The sequence below is a fragment of the Palaemon carinicauda genome, chromosome 9, assembly GCF_036898095.1.
Source record: "Palaemon carinicauda isolate YSFRI2023 chromosome 9, ASM3689809v2, whole genome shotgun sequence".
Taxonomy (NCBI): domain Eukaryota; kingdom Metazoa; phylum Arthropoda; class Malacostraca; order Decapoda; family Palaemonidae; genus Palaemon; species Palaemon carinicauda.
Window position 1 is genome coordinate 78970272 of NC_090733.1, and position 20402 is coordinate 78990673.

The 20402-nt window shown below is 43.9% G+C and overlaps 1 protein-coding gene across 1 annotated transcript in view; it reads left to right on the forward strand.

The window, feature by feature from the left end:
- Positions 1-20402, forward strand: part of Pdhb (Pyruvate dehydrogenase E1 beta subunit) — a 119212-nt gene that overhangs the window by 80633 nt on the left and 18177 nt on the right. Inside the window, exon 7 of the mRNA XM_068380121.1 lies at positions 18042-18275. Within this exon, the coding sequence (XP_068236222.1) occupies positions 18042-18275 (234 nt within the window). The remainder of the gene's footprint in view (positions 1-18041; positions 18276-20402) is intronic.

Below are 20402 nucleotides of genomic sequence, written 5' to 3' on the forward strand. Positions count from 1 at the left end.
CTTGCAAATGCTCTCCATTAGAGCCGTAAGATTGGCCAGTGCCTGTCTCATGTCGTCTGATGGAGGGGCAGAAGATGTTGAGGGTAACGGCTCCAGTGCCAGCACCGACAGAAGGGACTCCGACTCGACTTGATCATCTTCCTCGGGAGGTAGAGTAGACTCCTTCTCTTGATCATCCTTAAGAAGATGCTTTTCAGTGTCTGTGGACACTTCAGACATCCTTTCCTCCTGGTGGATATCCATGCCTTGTATTGCGTCACTGACTTCCGTCTCGACGGCAATCTGGACGCAGGATAGTTCAGGTCGTGCCTGGGGTATGACAGCTTCAATACCCGCTTTAGGGAACAGCAAGATGGGCATCCTTTTATTAGGAAGGTACGGTCCCGTAGAGTTCTTTAGGAACCCTCGTACCTATCTACACAGCTTTGCTCGTGCTGCATCCCTCGACTTCGCTGACTTGGGGTCGTCGAAACCATCGGTCACTAAGGTCCGGCATATGTTGCAGTCTTGGGGATCCCAGTACTGCAGGGTTTCTTTAGTGATGGTGCAGGGGGCATGAGACCTGCACTCTTTGTGGCCACAGAAGTCCTTACTCCTGTGGTTGCAGAAGATGACATCGCACTTCACTAGGTCCTCCTGTAAAGAGAGGAAAATTAAATGAGTATGCAGTTGTTTATCTCACATGATAAACAATTTATGTAAAATATTAATATTTTAACCATTATAGCTTAGGATAGTCAAGCTAGAAAGGAACTAGGAAAGACACATACTTGTGTTTCCTGTCCAGCCAATTGCTGTGACCTCCCCCAAAATTAAAGTCATAGAGTTTTCCTACTCAGGAAACCCAAGAGAAGGGCTCTAACCCCTAGGGGTAGATAAGTGTATCTTAACACTGACCCTTCTTAAGTTCTTTAATATTGTGGGGTAAGTTGTTAACTGATTAACTATCAGTGTATTGGAGGAAATCTTTCCTTCCAATATAGGATTGGGCTCAACAACAAACTGTGCCAGGAAGCACAAGGTATGTTGGAAAATAACTACTGTATAATATATACTATAGTTTTCTGTCTGCAGTATATTCTATACTGCAAATATAATGACTACTGTATAATCATATACTGTAGTTCAGCCGGGCTAGCACCTGGCGGCACGATCCAGCCGTCGACATGGTTAGTACCTGGCGGCACCGGCTCAGCCGTTATGTCGCCGGCTGGGTTAGTACCTAACGGCACCGGTCCACCATGCCGGCTGGGTTAGTACCTGGCGGCACTAGCTGACAGAGAGAGAGAAAGCATGGAGTGAAGGGCTACCTTATTAAATGTTTGTTAACAATAAATAAGGGTGTAAGTACTTAATCTTACTGCCTTCCTCTGGAATGAGGGTTCAAATGGAAGGGAAGAATGCATCATTCAAGCTTCCATCTAACCACAGAACCCACTGCCGGTCACTGCCGGCTTCGGGGATGTGGATGGCAATCCAAGAGAGGACTGAAGAACACTCGACAGTAGAAGGGTCTCCCACCAGCAGCCGTCACAGCCGGCACAACCTTTCCCGGAGCCTTGCGTCCATAAGGGAAAGACTGAGTGACTATACAGCTGCTTATATAGGAGCCCGGCCGGCACCACAACCTACCCGGCAAGCGGTGAGATTGTAGGACGACGGCCACAGGGTTGCGATGGCTAGGCCATTGCTAAAGGACAGAGAGGGGCAGGGAAAGGGTCCTGTATCAAGTATGGAAGAAGGCAGCAAGGTTGCCGCCACTACCACACAAGGGAGAAACTCTGTTTCAGTATCGGCGCCATCCTAGGCGGCAGAAGAATATCTATTCTTCAGTCTAGGGTCTGCCGAAACAGGATTAGTCTTCTAGACCGCAGGGGAGAAGGTTGCGGCGTCATACTACCACTTCAGGTGCGGCCTAGGGAGGCATAGCCTCCTATGCCGGCAGCTGTAAGCCGGTAGGGGAGTGACTACTCGCCCTGCTGCTCGGCCGCCGGCAGAAAGACTGAATATTCTGAGGTTCTGTCAAAAACCAAAGCCGGGATACTCCCCCGGCAAGGGTGGGAGACAGAAAACACTAGCCTAGTCAAGCCGGAGTGACTACTCTATGGCGAGACCAAGATAGGGTTGTCGCCTATGGTGGCACTCAGAGGGGAGGAGGGATTACCCTTAAATCTCCACAGGAGACGAGTATCCAGTTATATAAATAATTCTAGGAGATATCTATCTCCCTTTGAATTGATAAAACGATACACGAGGGTAAACTGGGATCATGTATGAAAGTATACTGAAGCGCGTAGGCTAGGTAGCTTAGCGCGGGGCGAGATTTCGGTTACCTAAATTGCCGAAAGTCTAACGTATACGATCGACATAAGGAAGAGGAAAATATATGCATAATTATATATATCTTTACTAGTATAATTGTGCCTAAATAGCTTTCATAATTTATTAATGCTATTACAACCGGGGATGTCGTTCTGCTAACTAAATAAAACATGCGTCATGAATGACACCGCCACCGCCCATGGCGCCTCCGGTGATCGGCCAAGCTCCGAACACATAAAAATACTCTAATTTCTCTGTGAAGCAGGAGCTAAAAATTATACACTAAGGAATAAATACTCAACTTTCCAGAGGCAGAAGAAGCTGGAGATTGCATGCTAAATCCTCAATTAATCGATCACAAACGTTAGAGCAACAGGGAAAACCGCCGTGATAGTACGGGAGGAAGGGTAACCTTGATAACAGCTCCCCTTCTGTTTTCGCCACTCTTCCCCCTCGAAACGAAAACACTATTCGGGGTGAAGATTGCTATGTGTCGTATCAAGATATACCTCCCCTGATATTATGCGATATCCTTAAGAGAAATTTTAAGGATATTCGCGGCAGGAGTTAGAATTCTGGAGACCTAAAGGTCAATTCTCTGGGAATATCACTGTAGCCAAATATCCCTTAGAAAGCTACCAATAGGAACCTTCCATCCGACGACATGGCCTGAGCCCAAAAAACAAATTGTGAGCAATGGCATTTGTATAGATTCTATGAGTCACAAGACAGGAAGTCAAGATTACACCCTTCAGTGCTAGCACAAACCTCAAGAGAGTACACATTTGAGTTTGACCTGACGTTCGCTCGCTTTTACGTCGGTTTTTCTTGGTTTCGGCGAGAATTTCATCATGTCAAAGAGGAAAAGACAATTTCAACATCTCGCTAATATAAAAAGAAGAAAATTTGCTCTATTTTAAGAGTTGAGAGGTGGGTAATATCGGCGTTGTCTGTGTTGTGGATGAAAGAGCGGCCGTCTCGCCTGACATTAGTCTATGAAGTAAGATAGAAAGGGATCTTCATTTATGATTAAATTATGATAAATGACATTGTTTTTGTTTATTAATATCCAAAAAGGAACATAAAATTCATAATATTCATGATTTATTAATATTGTCTTTATAAAAATACAAAGAAAAACTTTTAACGCAATATCTAAAAACTATACTTATTGACCTTCAAATTCTATCTTCTCCCTTAGTTACTTAGAAAGTCATTATAAAACAATCAAAATGAGCCCTTTTTTCCAATTTTTTTCATATTTCTTAATTTTTTTTTTCCTGATTTATAGGGATTATTTTTTTACCATAATGAAAAAATTCATATCTAGCAAAAGAATGACTTTGTTAAAAAAATTCTCTTTTAAATTGGAGGTCTACATCAGGTCTATATAGGGTAGTAATCCCAGGTCTTAATATTAAGTATCAAGGGAGGATATGGAATTTGAAAAACTCTAATTTTTCAATATTAATCTTACCCGATGATCATGTAGCTGTCAACTCTGTTGCCCGACAGAAATCTAAGGTCGGGATACGCCAGCGATCGCTATACAGGTGGGGGTGTACACAACCGCGCCATCTGTCGAGTAGGTACTCAGGTACTTCTTGTCAACAAGAACTCAATTTTTCCTCTGTCGTGCCACCGGCAAGACCTACTTGGATACGCTGTTGTTTCTGGAGTTGTTTTTCACGATTTTGGTGATGTATTCGCTCTAGATTTTAGCCTTCGCTATTCAGGAACCTTTATCATTAGCTTATCAAGCTTTTTGATGAAATTTGGATTAATTGTTAACGAACTTTGCTAGATTTTGGAATTCCCCCTTGACTATTTCTACAATTCAAGATGTCTGACCATTCTCAAGTCCCTAAGTACAGGCAGTGTAGCGTTAGGGCTTGTTCTAGGCGTCTTCCGAAGGCCTCCATAGATCCTCACACCGTTTGTTCTAATTGTAGGGGTAAATCCTGTCAATTGGAAGATCGATGTGAGGAATGCGCTGGGCTTTCGGAATTCGATTTTAACGAATTCCTTAAAAATGCACGTAGGCTAGAGAAGGATAGGATCAGGAGGAGTTCTTCTCGCTCTTTTGATTTTTCCTCTCCCCATGCCCCTCAACCTATTCCTTCCCCTGTAGTGGTGACTCCCGACCCTGCTACTAGTGCTCAACCCTCCATGGCGGACATGATGCGTGCCATTCAGGCTCTTGGTGACAGAGTGGAGTCATTAGCTAATGACCGGAATCAACTTTTGGCAGATGTCAAAGAGTTGAAAGCGCAAAGTGCAGTGGGAAGTGTAGTGAGTGCAAGTGAAGTGAAAAGTGTCAGTGTCAGTGTTGCGCATGAGGGTACATCTGTTCGTGCCAGTCGTCCTCCCAGTCCGGGACCTCTTGCAAGCTCCCAAGCCCAGGGGAGAAGCAATGTCGAAGGACCAAAGGGTTCGGCAGGCCTTGATCAGCGTACGGATGTACCCTCAGTGGTTGCGGACGTATCTGTCAGAGATCGTCCCATCCACAAACAGACGAATGAGCCCTATCATTCCTCGTCTGTGGAAGAAGTTTCGAGGAAGAAACGTTGGACCAAGGTCTCACGACCTCTCAAGCGTAAGGTCCCTTCCGAGCGAGTCCAACGGCCCAGGTGTAGCCACTGGGTCAGTTCGGACTCGCCGCAGTCTTCCGAAGACTGCACACCTCCCAAGAGAGGTAGAGTGGTTCCGCAGCAGGCAACTACTCCGTCTGTTGCCGCACCAACCACGGTAGATCCTAAGTGGTCCATGCTGCAGACTATGCAGTCTCAGCTTGCTTCCTTTATGCAGGAGTATCGTGCTGAGAAGGTTGACACGGCACCAGTTAACCTACAACCTGCCACGGTTGTGCGCTCAGCAGATACTGCGGCTGCCTGCTCCCACACTCCACCTGTGAGAGCTCCACCACCGATGCGCAGTCCACCCTGCCAGACGCATGTTCATGCTGCACCCTCCGTTGACATGCGTGAGCTACCGCATCAGCAGTGGGAAGGTGCTGTCGAGCTGCCGTGTTTTGACACAATGCGGCATGCTCCGCAACCCATGCGGCGTGCTCCGCAACCCATGCGGCATGCTCCGCAACCCACGGCAGTCCCTCCCACGCATCAGCACTCTGCTTTTGTTGTTGCCAGCTCGCAGACTAACCAGCAGCGGCATGATGTTGGATCCGCAGCAGCTACGCATGCACCCGTGCTGCCGGATTCAGCCGTTCAGCTTTCTGCTCCACCTTTGCCTCTTCCTCCTCAGCTTTCGGATGATGGAGTATCTGATGACGAAGCTGCACATTTGGACGATCCGCACTCCGACTTAGAAGAACCCAAGTCTACGCCTCCCTCCTTAGACTTTCGGAAAGTCCTTGCCTTGTTCAGGGACTTGTATCCGGAACAGTTTGTGTCTGCAACCCCTCGCTCTCCTCCCTCCGAGTTTGCTCTGGGCATGCAGTCAGCAGCTCCTGCCTTCACCAAACTTGTACTCGCACGCTCATCCAAGAGAGCTTTGAGGGTTATGGGAGAGTGGTTGCAGTCCAAGAAGCAGCTGGGAAAGACTGCTTTCATCTTTCCGCCTACCAAGCTTGCTTCCAAATCTAGCGTCTGGTATGCCACGGGAGAGGAACCCGGCTTGGGAGTTCCTGCCTCTGCCCAGGGCGACTTCTCAAGTCTGGTTGACTCTCCCCGCAGGCTGGCTATGAGACGATCTAAGATTTGCTGGTCCTTTTCTGACATGGATCATCTGTTGAAGGGAGTCTTTCGTGCTTTTGAGATCTTCAACTTCCTTGATTGGTGTTTGGGAGCGTTAAGCAGAAAGACTTCCCCTTCGGATAAGGACTCTGCCATGCTTATCATGTCTAGCATGGACAAAGCCATTCAGGATGGGTCTGGTGAGCTTGCGGCTTCGTACGTGTCGGGAGTGCTTAAGAAGAGAGAACATTTTTGCTCCTTCTTGTCGGCTGGGATCACTCCTTGCCAGAAGTCGGAGTTGTTGTTTGCTCCGCTCTCCAAGTGTCTCTTTCCGGAAGATCTGATCAAGGGGATGGCTGCCTCGTTGATCCAGAAGGATACCCATGACCTGGTGGCGTCCTCCGCACGTAAGGCTAAAGCTTTACCTTCCGTGCCTAGACCTAGGATGGACACACCAGCGTCTAGGTTCATCCCGCCCTTTCGTGGCAGAACCTCCAGCAGAGGAGGTACCCGTGCCGACAGTCACCGTGGCAAATCGAAGAAGGGTTCCAAGTCCTCAAAAGGCAGAATCTGACTGCCTACCTCTCCAGACAGCAGTGGGAGCCAGGCTCAAGAACTTCTGGCAAGCTTGGGAGAGCAGAGGTGCAGACGCTCAGTCTGTGAAGTTGCTAAGGGAGGGGTACAGGATTCCGTTCTGCCGCAGTCCCCCTCTAGCAACGTCTCCCATCAACCTCTCTCCCAACTACAAGGAGAAGGACAAGAGGCTAGCGTTGCAACAAGAGGTGTCGCTCTTGCTACAAAAGGGAGCGGTAGTCATAGTCCGGGACCATCAATCCCCGGGCTTCTACAACCGTCTCTTCCTGGTAGCGAAGAAGACAGGAGGTTGGAGACCGGTGCTGGACGTCAGTGCTCTCAATGCTTTTGTCACCAAGCAGACGTTCACAATGGAGACGACGAAGTCGGTCCTAGCAGCGGTCAGGAAGGAAGACTGGATGGTCTCGTTAGACCTGAAAGACGCGTACTTTCATGTCCCCGTCCATCCAGACTCCCAACCTTTCCTAAGGTTCGTCTTTGGAAAGGTCGTGTACCAATTCCAAGCCCTGTGCTTTGGCCTAAGCACGGCACCTCTTGTGTTTACCAAACTGATGAGGAATATTGCCAAATTCCTTCACTTGGCAGACATCAGAGCCTCCCTCTATTTGGACGACTGGCTTTTAAGAGCTCCGTCAAGTCGTCGCTGTCTGGAGAATCTCAGATGGACTATGGATCTGACCAAGGAATTGGGTCTCCTGGTCAATATAGAGAAGTCCCAACTCGTCCCATCCCAAACCATTGTCTATCTAGGTATGGAGATTCAGAGTCGAGCTTTTCGGGCTTTTCCGTCGGCCCCAAGGATCAGTCAAGCCCTAGAATGCATCCAGAGCATGCTGAGAAGGAACCGATGTTCAGTCAGGCAGTCTAACAGGGACACTTTCATCGCTGGCCCAGTTCATCGAGTTAGGGAGACTCCACCTCCGCCCCCTTCAGTATCATCTAGCTGCTCACTGTAGAAAGGACATGACGCTAGAAGCGGTCTCAGTGCCTATTTCCGAAGAGATGAGGTCTACACTGACGTGGTGGAAGAACAGCATTCTTCTCAAGGAAGGTCTACCATTGGCTGTTCAGACCCCCGACCACCGTCTCTTCTCGGACGCATCGGACACGGGCTGGGGTGCGACACTGGACGGACAGGAATGCTCGGGCACGTGGAATCAGGAGCAAAGAACACTTCACATCAACTGCAAGGAGCTTTTGGCAGTTCATCTGGCCTTGATAAACTTCAAGTCCCTCCATCTAAGCAAGGTGGTGGAGGTGAACTCCGACAACACCACAGCCTTGGCGTACATCTCCAAGCAAGGAGGGACTCATTCGACGAAGTTGTTCGAGATCGCAAGGGACCTCCTCATTTGGTCAAAAGATCGAAAGATTTCGCTGGTAACGAGGTTCATTCAGGGCGACATGAATGTCATGGCAGATCGCCTCAGCCGGAAGGGTCAGGTCATCCCCACAGAGTGGACCCTTCACAAGAATTTTTGCAGCAGACTATGGGCCCTGTGGGGTCAGCCCACCATAGATCTATTCGCTACCTCGATGACCAAGAGGCTCCCGATGTATTGTTCTCCGATTCCAGACCCAGCAGCAGTTCACGTGGATGCCTTTCTTCTGGATTGGTCCCATCTAGACCTGTATGCGTTCCCTCCGTTCAAGATTGTCAACAGGGTACTACAGAAGTTCGCCTCTCACGAAGGGACACGGTTGACGTTGGTTGCTCCCCTCTGGCCCGCGAGAGAATGGTTCACCGAGGTACTGCAATGGCTAGTGGACGTTCCCAGGACTCTTCCTCTAAGAGTGGACCTTCTGCGTCAGCCGCACGTAAAGAAGGTACACCCAAGCCTCCACGCTCTTCGTCTGACTGCCTTCAGACTATCGAAAGACTCTCAAGAGCTAGAGGCTTTTCGAAGGAGGCAGCCAGAGCGATTGCCAGAGCAAGGAGGACATCCACTCTCAAAGTCTATCAGTCAAAATGGGAAGTCTTCCGAAGCTGGTGCAAGGCGAATGCAGTTTCCTCAACCAGTACCTCTGTAACGCAGATAGCTGACTTCCTTTTACATCTAAGGAATGTAAGATCCCTATCAGCTCCTACGATCAAAGGTTACAGAAGCATGTTGGCAGCGGTCTTCCGCCACAGAGGCTTAGATCTTTCCACCAACAAAGATCTACAGGACCTCCTTAAGTCTTTTGAGACCTCAAAGGAGCGTCGGTTGACAACACCAGGCTGGAACCTAGACGTGGTTTTAAGGTTCCTGATGTCAGCAAGGTTCGAACCGCTTCAATCAGCCTCTTTTAAGAATCTCACATTAAAGACTCTTTTCCTCGTTTGCTTAGCAACAGCTAAAAGAGTCAGTGAGATTCACGCCTTCAGCAGGAACATAGGTTTTACATCTGAAACGGCTACATGTTCCTTGCAGCTCGGTTTTTTAGCTAAAAACGAGCTTCCTTCTCGTCCTTGGCCCAAGTCGTTCGAGATCCCAAGCCTGTCCAACTTGGTGGGGAACGAACTAGAGAGAGTACTTTGCCCAGTAAGAGCTCTTAAGTACTATTTAAGACGTACAAAGCCATTACGAGGACAATCAGAAGCTTTATGGTGTTCTATCAAGAAACCTGCTTTACCGATGTCTAAGAACGCAGTTTCTTATTACATCAGGCTTTTGATTAGAGAGGCCCATTTTCATCTGAAGGAAGAAGACCTTGCTTTGCTGAAGGTAAGGACACATGAAGTTAGGGCTGTCGCTACTTCAGTGGCCTTCAAACAGAACCGTTCTCTGCAGAGTGTTATGGATGCAACCTATTGGAGAAGCAAGTCAGTGTTCGCATCATTTTACCTCAAAGATGTCCAGTCTCTTTACGAGAACTGCTACACCCTGGGACCATTCGTAGCAGCGAGTGCAGTAGTAGGTGAGGGCTCAACCACTACATTCCCATAATCCCATAACCTTTTTTAATCTTTCTCTTGAAATGCTTTTTATTGTTGTTTTTTGGGTTGTACGGAAGGCTAAGAAGCCTTCCGCATCCTGGTTGATTTGGCGGGTGGTCAAATTCTTTCTTGAGAAGCGCCTAGATTAGAGGTTGTGATGAGGTCCTTTAGTATGGGTTGCAGCCCTTCATACTTCAGCACCTAGGAGTCGCTCAGCATCCTAAGAGGATCGCTAGGCTCAGTAAGGAAGACGTACTTAAAAAGGCAGAGTAATGGTTCAAGTCGACTTCCTTACCAGGTACTTATTTATTTTATGTTTGTTATTTTGAATAACTGCTAAAATGAAATACGGGATACTTAGCTTCTAATGTTAACATGTATGCTGGTCTCCACCCACCCCCCTGGGTGTGAATCAGCTACATGATCATCGGGTAAGATTAATATTGAAAAATGTTATTTTCCTTAGTAAAATAAATTTTTGAATATACTCACCCGATGATCATGAATTTAAGGACCCTCCCTTCCTCCCCATAGAGAACCAGTGGACCGAGGAGAAAATTTGAGTTCTTGTTGACAAGAAGTACCTGAGTACCTACTCGACAGATGGCGCGGTTGTGTACACCCCCACCTGTATAGCGATCGCTGGCGTATCCCGACCTTAGATTTCTGTCGGGCAACAGAGTTGACAGCTACATGATCATCGGGTAAGTATATTCAAAAATTTATTTTACTAAGGAAAATAACATTTTCAGGATAAATCGCCCTGGGGTTGCAAAACCAAAGGTCAGAGGCAAAAATTTTATGCAGTTCTTGGAGATGTCCTAAGTCACCTTATCAAGTGGTATGAATATCAAAAGTCCTGTCCTTAAAAAAACGGCATTAGCCGGCCAGCCCTCTTAACCCTTTTACCCCCAAAGGACGTACTGGTACGTTTCACAAAAGCCATCCCTTTACCCCCATGGACGTACCGGTACGTGCTTGCAAAAAAATGCTATGAAAGTTAGTTTTTCATATTTTTTGATAATTTTTTGAGAAAATTCAGGCATTTTCCAAGAGAATGAGACCAACCTGACCTCTCTATGACAAAAATTAAGGCTGTTAGAGCAATTTAAATAAAATATACTCCAAAATGTGCTTGGAAAAAAATAACCCCTTAGGGGTTAAGGTTGGGAAATTTCCAAATACCCCGGGGGTAAAAGGGTTAACACCTAGTTCCTACAATAATAAAGTAAAGACAAGTGCAGTATATCTTTATCATATATTTGGTTATTTCTCCAAAATGAAAACAGTCATTATGGCATCAGAATTAACAAAAACAATAAGGAAATGAAGGAAAGAACATGGATAAACTCGATAGAAAATACTCATTAATGTAATTTTTGTTGTTGCTTATATGCGACTTTTATTTTTATTATTAATATTATTATTATTATTATTATTATTATTATTATTATTAAAGTATTATGTATTATTTATTATTATTATTATTATTATTTATTATTGTTATTATTATTATTTATTATTATTATTATTAATTATTGATATATAAGGGTAAGGGAGATGTGCATGAGTGTTGTAAATCAAGAGGTATTAGTTTGTTAAGCGTAGTTGGAAAAGTGTATGGTAGAGTATTGATTAATAGGATCAAGGATAAAACAGAGAATGCGATCTTGGAAATACAGGGTGGTTTTAGAAGAGGTAGGGGTTGTATGAATCAGATTTTTACAGTTAGGCAGATATGCGAGAAATATTTAGCAAAAGGTAAGGAGGTGTATGTTGCGTTTATGGATCTGGAGAAAGCGTATGATAGAGTTGATAGGGAAGCAATGTGGAATGTGATGAGGTTATATGGAGTTGGTGGAAGGTTGTTGCAAGCAGTGAAAAGTTTCTACAAAGGTAGTAAAGCATGTGTTAGGATAGGAAATGAAGCGAGTGATTGGTTTCCGGGGAGAGTGGGGCTGAGACAGGGATGTGTGATGTCGCCGTGGTTGTTTAACTTGTGTTGATGGAGTGGTGAGAGAGGTGAATGCTCGAGTGCTTGGACGAGGATTAAAACTGGTAGACGAGAATGACCATGAATGGGAGGTAAATCAGTTGTTGTTTGCGGATGATACTGTACTGGTTGCAAACACAGAAAAGAAGCTTGGACAATTAGTGACAAAATTTGGAAGAGTGTGTGAGAGAAGGAAGTTGAGAGTTAATGTGGGTAAGAGTAAGGTTATGAGATGTACGAGAAGGGAAGGTGGTGCAAGGTTGAATGTCATGTTGAATGGAGAGTTACTTGAGGAGGTGGATCAGTTTAAGTACTTGGGGTGTGTTGTTGCAGCAAATGGTGGAGTGGAAGCAGATGTACGTCAGAGAGTGAATGAAGGTTGCAAAGTGTTGCGGGCAGTTAAGGGAGTAGTAAAAAATAGAGGGTTGGGTATGAATGTAAAGAGAGTTCTATATGAGAAAGTGATTGTACCAACTGTGATGTATGGATCGGAGTTGTGGGGAATGAAAGTGATGGAGAGACAGAAATTGAATGTGTTTGAGATGAAGTGTCTAAGGAGTATGGCTGGTGTATCTCGAGTAGATAGGGTTAGGAACGAAGTGGTGAGTGTAAGAACGGGTGTAAGAAATGAGTTAGCAGCTAGAGTGGATATGAATGTGTTGAGGTGGTTTGGCCATGTTGAGAGAGTGGAAAATGGATGTCTGCTAAAGAAGGTGATGAATGCAAGAGTTGATGGGAGAAGTACAAGAGGAAGGCCAAGGTTTGGGTGGATGGATGGAGTGAAGGAAGCTCTGGGTGATAGGAGGATAGATGTGAGCGAGGCAAGAGAGCGTGCTAGAAATAGGAATGAATGGCGAGCGATTGTGACGCAGTTCCGGTAGGCCCTGCTGCTGCCTCCGATGCCTTAGATGACCGCGGAGGTAGCAGCAGTAGGGGATTCAGCATTATGAAGCTTCATCTGTGGTGGATAATGTGGGAGGGTGGGCTGTGACACCCTAGCAGTACCAGCTGAACTCGGTTGAGTCCCTTGTTAGGCTGGGAGGAACATAGAGAGTAGAGGTCCCCTTTTTGTTTTTGTTTCTTTGTTGATGTCGGCTATCCCCCAAAATTGGGGGAGGTGCCATGGTATATGTATGTATGTATTATTAATTATTAATTATTAGTTATTTATTATGTATTATTTATTATTTAATTATTATTAGCTAAGTTACAACCCTAGTTGGAAAAGCAGGATGCTATAAACCCAAGGCTCCAACAGGAAAAAATAGGCCAGAGAGGAAAGGAAATAAGGAAATAAATAAACTAGATGAAAAGTAATGAATAATTAAAAGGAAATATTTTAAGAACAGTAACATCATTGAAACAGATCTTTCATATATAAACTAGAAAAAGAAACTTATGTAAGCCTGTTCAACATGAAAACATTTGCTGCAAGTTTGAACTTTTGAAGTTCCACCGATTTAACAACCTGATTTGGAAGACCATTACACAAAATACTCACACCTGAAATAAAACTTCTAAAATACTTTGTGGTATTGAGCCTCAGGATGTAGAAGGCATGGCTATTAGGATTAACTGCATACTTAGTATTACAAACAGGATGGTATTGTCCAAGATCTGAATGTAAAGGATGGTCAGAATTATGAAAAATTTTATGCGACCTGCATAACAAACTGATTAAACAACGGTTCCAGAGATTAATATCCTTATCAGGAATAAAGAATTTAAAAGACCGTAAATTCCTGTCCAACAAATTAAGATGAAAATCAGCAGCTGAAGATCAGACAGGATGATGATTGTAGATTGCCTTGCTATTAATAAATAGGGAATCAGACATCCTTGTCTGTGTATGAATGTTGGCGAGCCCCTCTCACAAGGAGGATAGGCAAATTAAGAGAGGAATGATCGCTTCAATAACTGTATATTTTGTTTGACGGTATATGCACTGACATTCTAAAAAATCTCGGTTACGAACGTTTTCAACGTTCTCCAACTGAGTTCAGGACACAACTTTAAGTCGGGCTATGCCCGTATGCTTGTCCTGCTCACAGTTGTGTTACTGCTCCATATATAGACTTATGCACTTATTATCCGTCACACAATAGAATAAAGATAGGTCTCAATCTCTTCCTTTGGGAATATAGTAGTTGGATGCGTTCGGTAGTTACCTACCGGTCTCTGTCCAGAAGGCGATCTCTATGAAGAATTGCTGTAATAACATAAGCAGTACTGTACTAGCTCTCTGGTTTACCATTTTGTATCATTCTTACTTGGCTAACCCCCACTAGGCTGTTGGCAGTTGGAGGGAGGACAAGATCCCCCTTCATAGCAGAAACGTGCAAGCAGTTGCATGTCTTGACATCATCTCGAGATATTTTTTCTTTCTATGCAATTTCCTGACTTCTCTGGACGAACCGCAGATGGTGGGTGGCAGACGAGAGCCTCCGCAAAGAGGCCAATCTTCTCATCCCCCCTCTGGAACTGATGCCTTCTTTGGATGAATCAAAAAAAGGGGGGGTCGTGACATATGCCGTACCAATCTATCTTCGTCCGTTGGCCCGAATTGGAAAGGTACCAGAAAATAACTCTCTTAGAGAACCACTTATCAATAAAAATAGCCAGATGGACAGAGGACAGTTAGGTGCCCCAATCCGGTCGAGTCATTCCTGGCAACAGGAATGTTATTGCAGATAATCTAAGCAGGACGACTCGGATAGTGGGCTCCTAGTGTCTTTGAATCATCTTGTAACCAACAAATCTTAACTTTGTGGGGTTCCCTGACTGTGGTTCTGCTCGCAACGGCCCTGAACTTCAGGCTCCAGCTCGACCGTTCCCAAGTCCAAGAACCTCAGGCTTTCAAGCAAGATGTATTCCAAGAACAGTGGGACAGCTTAGAGGTGTACGCTTTTTCTCCATTCGGTCTGGTGAGAAAATCCTCAACCAAGTCAGAATAGGAAAGAACATATCAATGACTCCAATAGCTTCTCTATGGCATCGCGCAAAATGGTTCCTGGACCTTCTGCAGCTCCTGACGGAGCTTCTGGGGGAACTTCCTCCACAACACAATCTTCTAAAACATCCACATGCCAACACCTTCCTCTAAGCCTTAGCTTCGCTTCGACTTCACGCCTGAAAACTGTCCAACACCTCCTCTCTCAGAGAGACTTTGCAACGAGTTGCGGAAAAGATGTATAGACACCTCAAATGCTTTTCAGAGTCAATCATTCAGGCGAAATGTTCGGTCCTTTGTGACTGATGTCGTGGAAGGGGGATTACTCCCCTCGATGCCTCTACTCGTAAAAAGTTTGAGATGACTTGTCCCCCGTCAGAACTTCCTCCTCTTGGGAACGCGGCTCAGTCCCTGAAGGCCCCTCTCTACGAACCTTTATGCCAAGGCAACAGATTGCTTCCTGTTACGAACTCCCTCTAGGAGGAAGCCATAATGGGTTCTTTTATCTTATTCTCAAATCCAGTGACAAAAACACAAATCCGTAGGAGCGAGGAAAACTAAAAGACACAACGGCAAAAATTTCACAATATTTATTACAACAATAAATGTACTAACACTGAGGGCTCACAAAAAGTAATAAATTGATTAAGTACAATATGCCATCGATTAACTCAATGAGTCACCTAAAGCTAAAATTAAACCCTACTCATATTGAGGAAATCAAATCTTTAATGTTAAGGGACCCAAAAGCCTTTACCCACCACACTAACCTATTACTAAATAGAAAGGAAAGAAGTGGAAGAACATACAGAAAGAAACAATAATCCTACCTATGACACAATAATCTAAACCTTAGTATTAAAGTACACAATCTTATGACACTTTCATATTAAAACTTCAACAGCTTTGACAATAATTAAATACACAAATATATTGGTCCTATGACACAGACCGGTACTGATATACACGAGTCCATTTGCTGCTCATAAATGTGGTCACAGGTAGTCACTCTCATCAGTAGAACTGCCCTTCACAACCGTTGGTGGATATGCACTTTCAGTCTACGGCTCGCCAAAATACAGGGGATGTTCCTCTTACCTGAGAGAAGCCTCCCTACTTGCTCCAACAAGACCACTCTGGTGCTGATACAGTAGATATATCCATCAAAGATGAAAAAGGCTCTCGAGCCCTGCTCTACACCAAACTGCCAATGTCCAGGTTAAGCCAGTAGATCACTTGAACCACAGTTGCAAGTCTTATTCTCACACGTAGCTTCACAGGTAAACTGCCTTCCACATTAAGAAGCAGCTCAATGATAGTAGATTGTATATATAATCCACAATAGGCAGATCAGCAGCTCCAGAGTCTTCAACGGCCTTGAACCCGACTGGCGAGAACACTTTAGGAGAGTCACAAGTCACCTCTCCTTACAACACTCCCAGTCACCACAAAGAAAAATAAACAGTTACAAATTTGCCAAGGCAGTAAAAATACTGAGGAAGGCTGCACTTCAAAATGCACTCAATAGATGGCGCCACAAAAATTTAGGCTTTTTCAACTAAAGCAAATTAAATACTACATTTAACCAAAATATATGTACTAATGTAAAACAAACAGCAAAATACTTAATTTAGCTTTACAAAATTGTAAACAAAATAAAAATGAAAGCCATCAGTGCAAAAAGGCAAAACAACAAGATTTTACTTTAAAATTACGTTACTGCCTGACACTTCCTTACATGGAAAACAGCTTTTCTTCTTACTTCGGCTTCGGCCAAGAGAGTTAGTGAGTTGTATGATCTATCTTCTGATGTCTCCTACTCTAGGAGATGGGGAGAAATAATTCTCAGGTGCATCCCTGAGTTGATTGACAAGACTCAAAATCCGAGTGTGCTATACCCTAGGTTTGGCCCATTCCAGATGGAGAGTCTCTGTTCTGTTACCAAAGACCCAGTCCAACTGGGGTTTTACCCAGTGAGGAATCTGTGGCGTTACCACAAGAGAATGACAGCAGCCCACCCTCGTGTGTCAACTCTGTTGACCAGCACATGGAAGGTCAAGCCGAGGGCACAAGGATTTCCTTTACCCCCTGGATTGGAAGGCAATTGAGTTTGCTCTCAATCTAGACCCTCCTCTATCCTATGACCCAGAGCTCATGACGTCATTGGCGTTGCTACGTCCCTGGTGTTCAAGAAAACTATTCTGTGGTGCAGGTACTGCAAGTGGGTATGTGGAAGCGTCATTCAACCTTCACTGCCCACTACCTGCAAAGACGTAACCCACAGGAACATAGTGACCTTTTCCATTGGTCCTGTGGTGGTCGCACAACAAATGATCTAAACACCTCAAGCTCCTTGATGAACAAGTAGCAGAGGGTTGAGGGCTGAGGTTACCTGGGTTAGTCTGGGTTGAATGAGTAAGAATGACTGGCTCCTTTCTTCCTTTCACCTTTTCCCCTCTGAGGAGCAGCTCCGCATGCCTCAGCATAGCTGACCTCGCCTCGCTGCAGGTAAGAATCCTTTCCCTTGTGCCTGGTAAGTATAGAATAATACTTTGATACATCCCCAATACCTCGTTGAGGGAGGGTATTAGTTAAGTCTTAAGAACTCTAGGTCTTGTACTTGAGTTCCTGTGTTAAAGACAAGCCACACTGCTAGTTTCACACCCAAGCTTCTGCAAGCCACTATCAGGGCATTACCTCATATCGGCACTTGATTTTTGCGAGGGTAGGGTTCCTTCTACAATTGATCACAGATCGAAATAGAGAGAACCCAGGGTCATGACTAAGTACAGTTGGTGAGGACTTCCTCTCTCCTAAGACTAAGTCACCCCTATAAATAGTGGAGGGTTTGTATTTGCGCCGGAGCAAATAGCAAATTTGGAAGTAATTTGTATTTGCATGCAAACCTGAAGCTATTTATACAAATTGGCCAGCCACCCTGTCCCCTGAGAAGTCCTGCCATAAAGCAAAGTGGTTACTCAACCGAGAGGTGTGAGTGAGTGGGGTAGCCAGTCTACCCCGCCCTCACCCGCTAACTAGTGGATGGGGTAGTTATCTGTCACTAAAAATTAACATGGCTCGTCTTTCAGCTACGCCGAAATAATACCCTTATAATTAATTTGTAGGAAAAATACAAATTACGGTACTGTACTTCCAAATTTGTTATTTTTTCATAGGAATGTTCATGCTTTTTGTTTCAATAGCAGTTACAATAATGAATGTATATGAAATATTAAATGGCACATACTATGTATTATTAGGTCATAAGTCAGATTTTAAGTGTTGCCATACTACTATTACCCGTACTCTACTGTCACTACACATACAGTATTGTAGTTATTGCATTACTGTACTTTAGATAAGAAACTCTCTATACCCTCCTGTGTAAAGATACTGTATTATAATTAAGGCAAAAAGAACTTTGATCACTAAACTATAGTCAAATTATTTATTTTGCTTTTCTAATCAGTGGATGTACTTTTACAATTTTAATTTTGCCAGTTTGTAACAAAATATTATTTCATTTAGTATGCCTTACAGTACAATGTTATATTTTCCCATTTTCAGGTCATCACATAACTCTAGTGGCACATTCACGAGCTGTACTTTTGGCTTTGGAAGCTGCAAAAGCTCTTGCTGGTGAAGGAGTGGAATGTGAAGTCATAAATCTTCGATCATTAAGACCATTAGACGAACGTACTATTGTCGACTCCGTAATGAAAACACGCAACCTTATCACTGTTGAACAAGGATGGCCGCAGTGTGGTATCGGAGCAGAGATCTGCGCTAGAATAGTGGAAAGTGAGTATTAATGTATATACAGAATCTTGTGGAATTTGTTTTAGTTATGATGATGATAGGAAACTGTAAAGTCTTAATACTTTTTTCTATCCTTTTCTGTCATCTTGCATTATCTCAGGTTCTATACCACACAGTATTCTAAAACTAATAAAAGCTGTAACTGAATTGTGGACAGATCATCCTTATCTTGAATGTAGTTGAATCCGTAGACCATTTAGTGCTCAAACTGGTAGCAAATGATTGTTTTAGAGTAGGTTAAGATTAGTTTCCTTTCATAGATTATCAGCCATTTAACCAAATAGCTTTACTCTGTTTTAATAGTGTATTTTAATTCTTTTTTTACATGCTCAATTGCAACCTCAGGCTTTTTGTATTTTTCTTTTTCAACTATTGTTACAGCTCGGCCTGTTATGATGGTAATTGTTTATTTTGACGAACCTACTCTGATGTTTATATCGCTGCTTTCTCGAAGTTCATTTAGTATCGATGTTTACCCCTAAAACTAAAAAATTTCCTGTTTTCTTTTACAATAGCTTTAGGCCTTTATTATGGTAATGAAACAGGGAATGGCAATAGCTATTGCTTGGGTATGCGTATCATCTTTTGTCTTGAAGTCTCTGTTTCATTTATAATGTTGATTAGTGATGCCCCGTTTTCCAGATTGTAGGTTATTCAAGGTTTAATTTTTTTTTTTTTTTTTAGGTGAATACTATCATATATTGGTTATCAATTTGATTATAGTTGTCAACCTAAATAATATTACTAATGAAATTACTAAGTATTAAAGAGATCTAGTGTTATACTTAAGTTCCAGTACAGAATATCTGCCACAGTCACATGCTCTCCAGATTGTTTACATACTGTGCATTAAGATTTCTTTCCCTAGTTTAGTTAGTAATTACAGTGAGCCCTCGCTACTTCGTGGTTCGACCATCGCGGATTCACCACTTCGCGGATTTTTTTCATAACGCATATATATACACACATCGCGGATTTTCCGGAAATTTCGAAAATACCGCGATATATGAAGACCCCAAATACGTATTTCGTTAATTCCATTAATACTGTAATTAGTAATATCTGCTCTTACTGATGGTTCATTGCATTACATATGACATATAATTCAGTACAGAAAGAAATAAAACACGAAAAGAGAATGTGATCATATGATAATTCAGTATACAGTACGTAGTAAAATTAAATCGAACATGAAACGCAAATCAGACGCAGTCATACCGTATTTGAATGGTGTAAGGCTGCTGATGGCTACTACTACAAATGTAATGGATGTGCATCTTTTCCATGAATCTTTTGTATGTATACGTACGTAGTACTGCATCCAATAATATTCTTTGTTGCAAAAATCACATCTCGAATAAGCGTACATATCCTACAACAAAACAAGCGTAAAATAGCGTACGTAAATCTGTATGTGTAGTACCTTGTATTTGAATTGGTAACTACTACGTAGCATGTAAGACGGATTGTGATTGGTTCAAGTGCTGATAGATGACGAATCAGAACCCAAGTTTTGTAATCTAGCCTGTGATTGGTGTTTTGACTGCTTCTCCAACCTTCAGCATCTTTTCGCGGCCACTTCGTTCGCCGCTCTCTCGCCGTGTAGATGCTGCTACGTTATTGTGAACTTTAATCTGTGCTGTGCGTGACTGTTTTGAGTTGAACTTTTTGTTGAACTTTCTGTTTAACCCCTACTGTACAATGGCTCCCAAGCGTTCTGCTTCTGCTAAGGCTGGTAGTGAGCCTAAACCCCACCGAAAGATGATGACGATTGCTGAGAAGGTGATGCTTCTCGATATGTTAAAAGAAGGCAGAAGTTACGCGGCCGCAGCCCGCCATTTTGGAGTGAACGAATCCACCGTTCGCTACATCAAGAAGGACGAGGCGAACATTAGAAAGACGGCTACCATCACCTTTAGCAGATCAGCGAAGCAAGTCGTTACCACGCGTAATAAAACGATCGTACGCATGGAAGGTGCTTTAGCAGTCTGGATTGCCGACTGCCGGAAGAAGAACATAGCCTTGGATACGAACACCATCCGAACCAAGGCTTTGAGCTTGTATGAGAATTTTGCGGCCAAGGAACCTCAAGACGACGATGGCGACCAT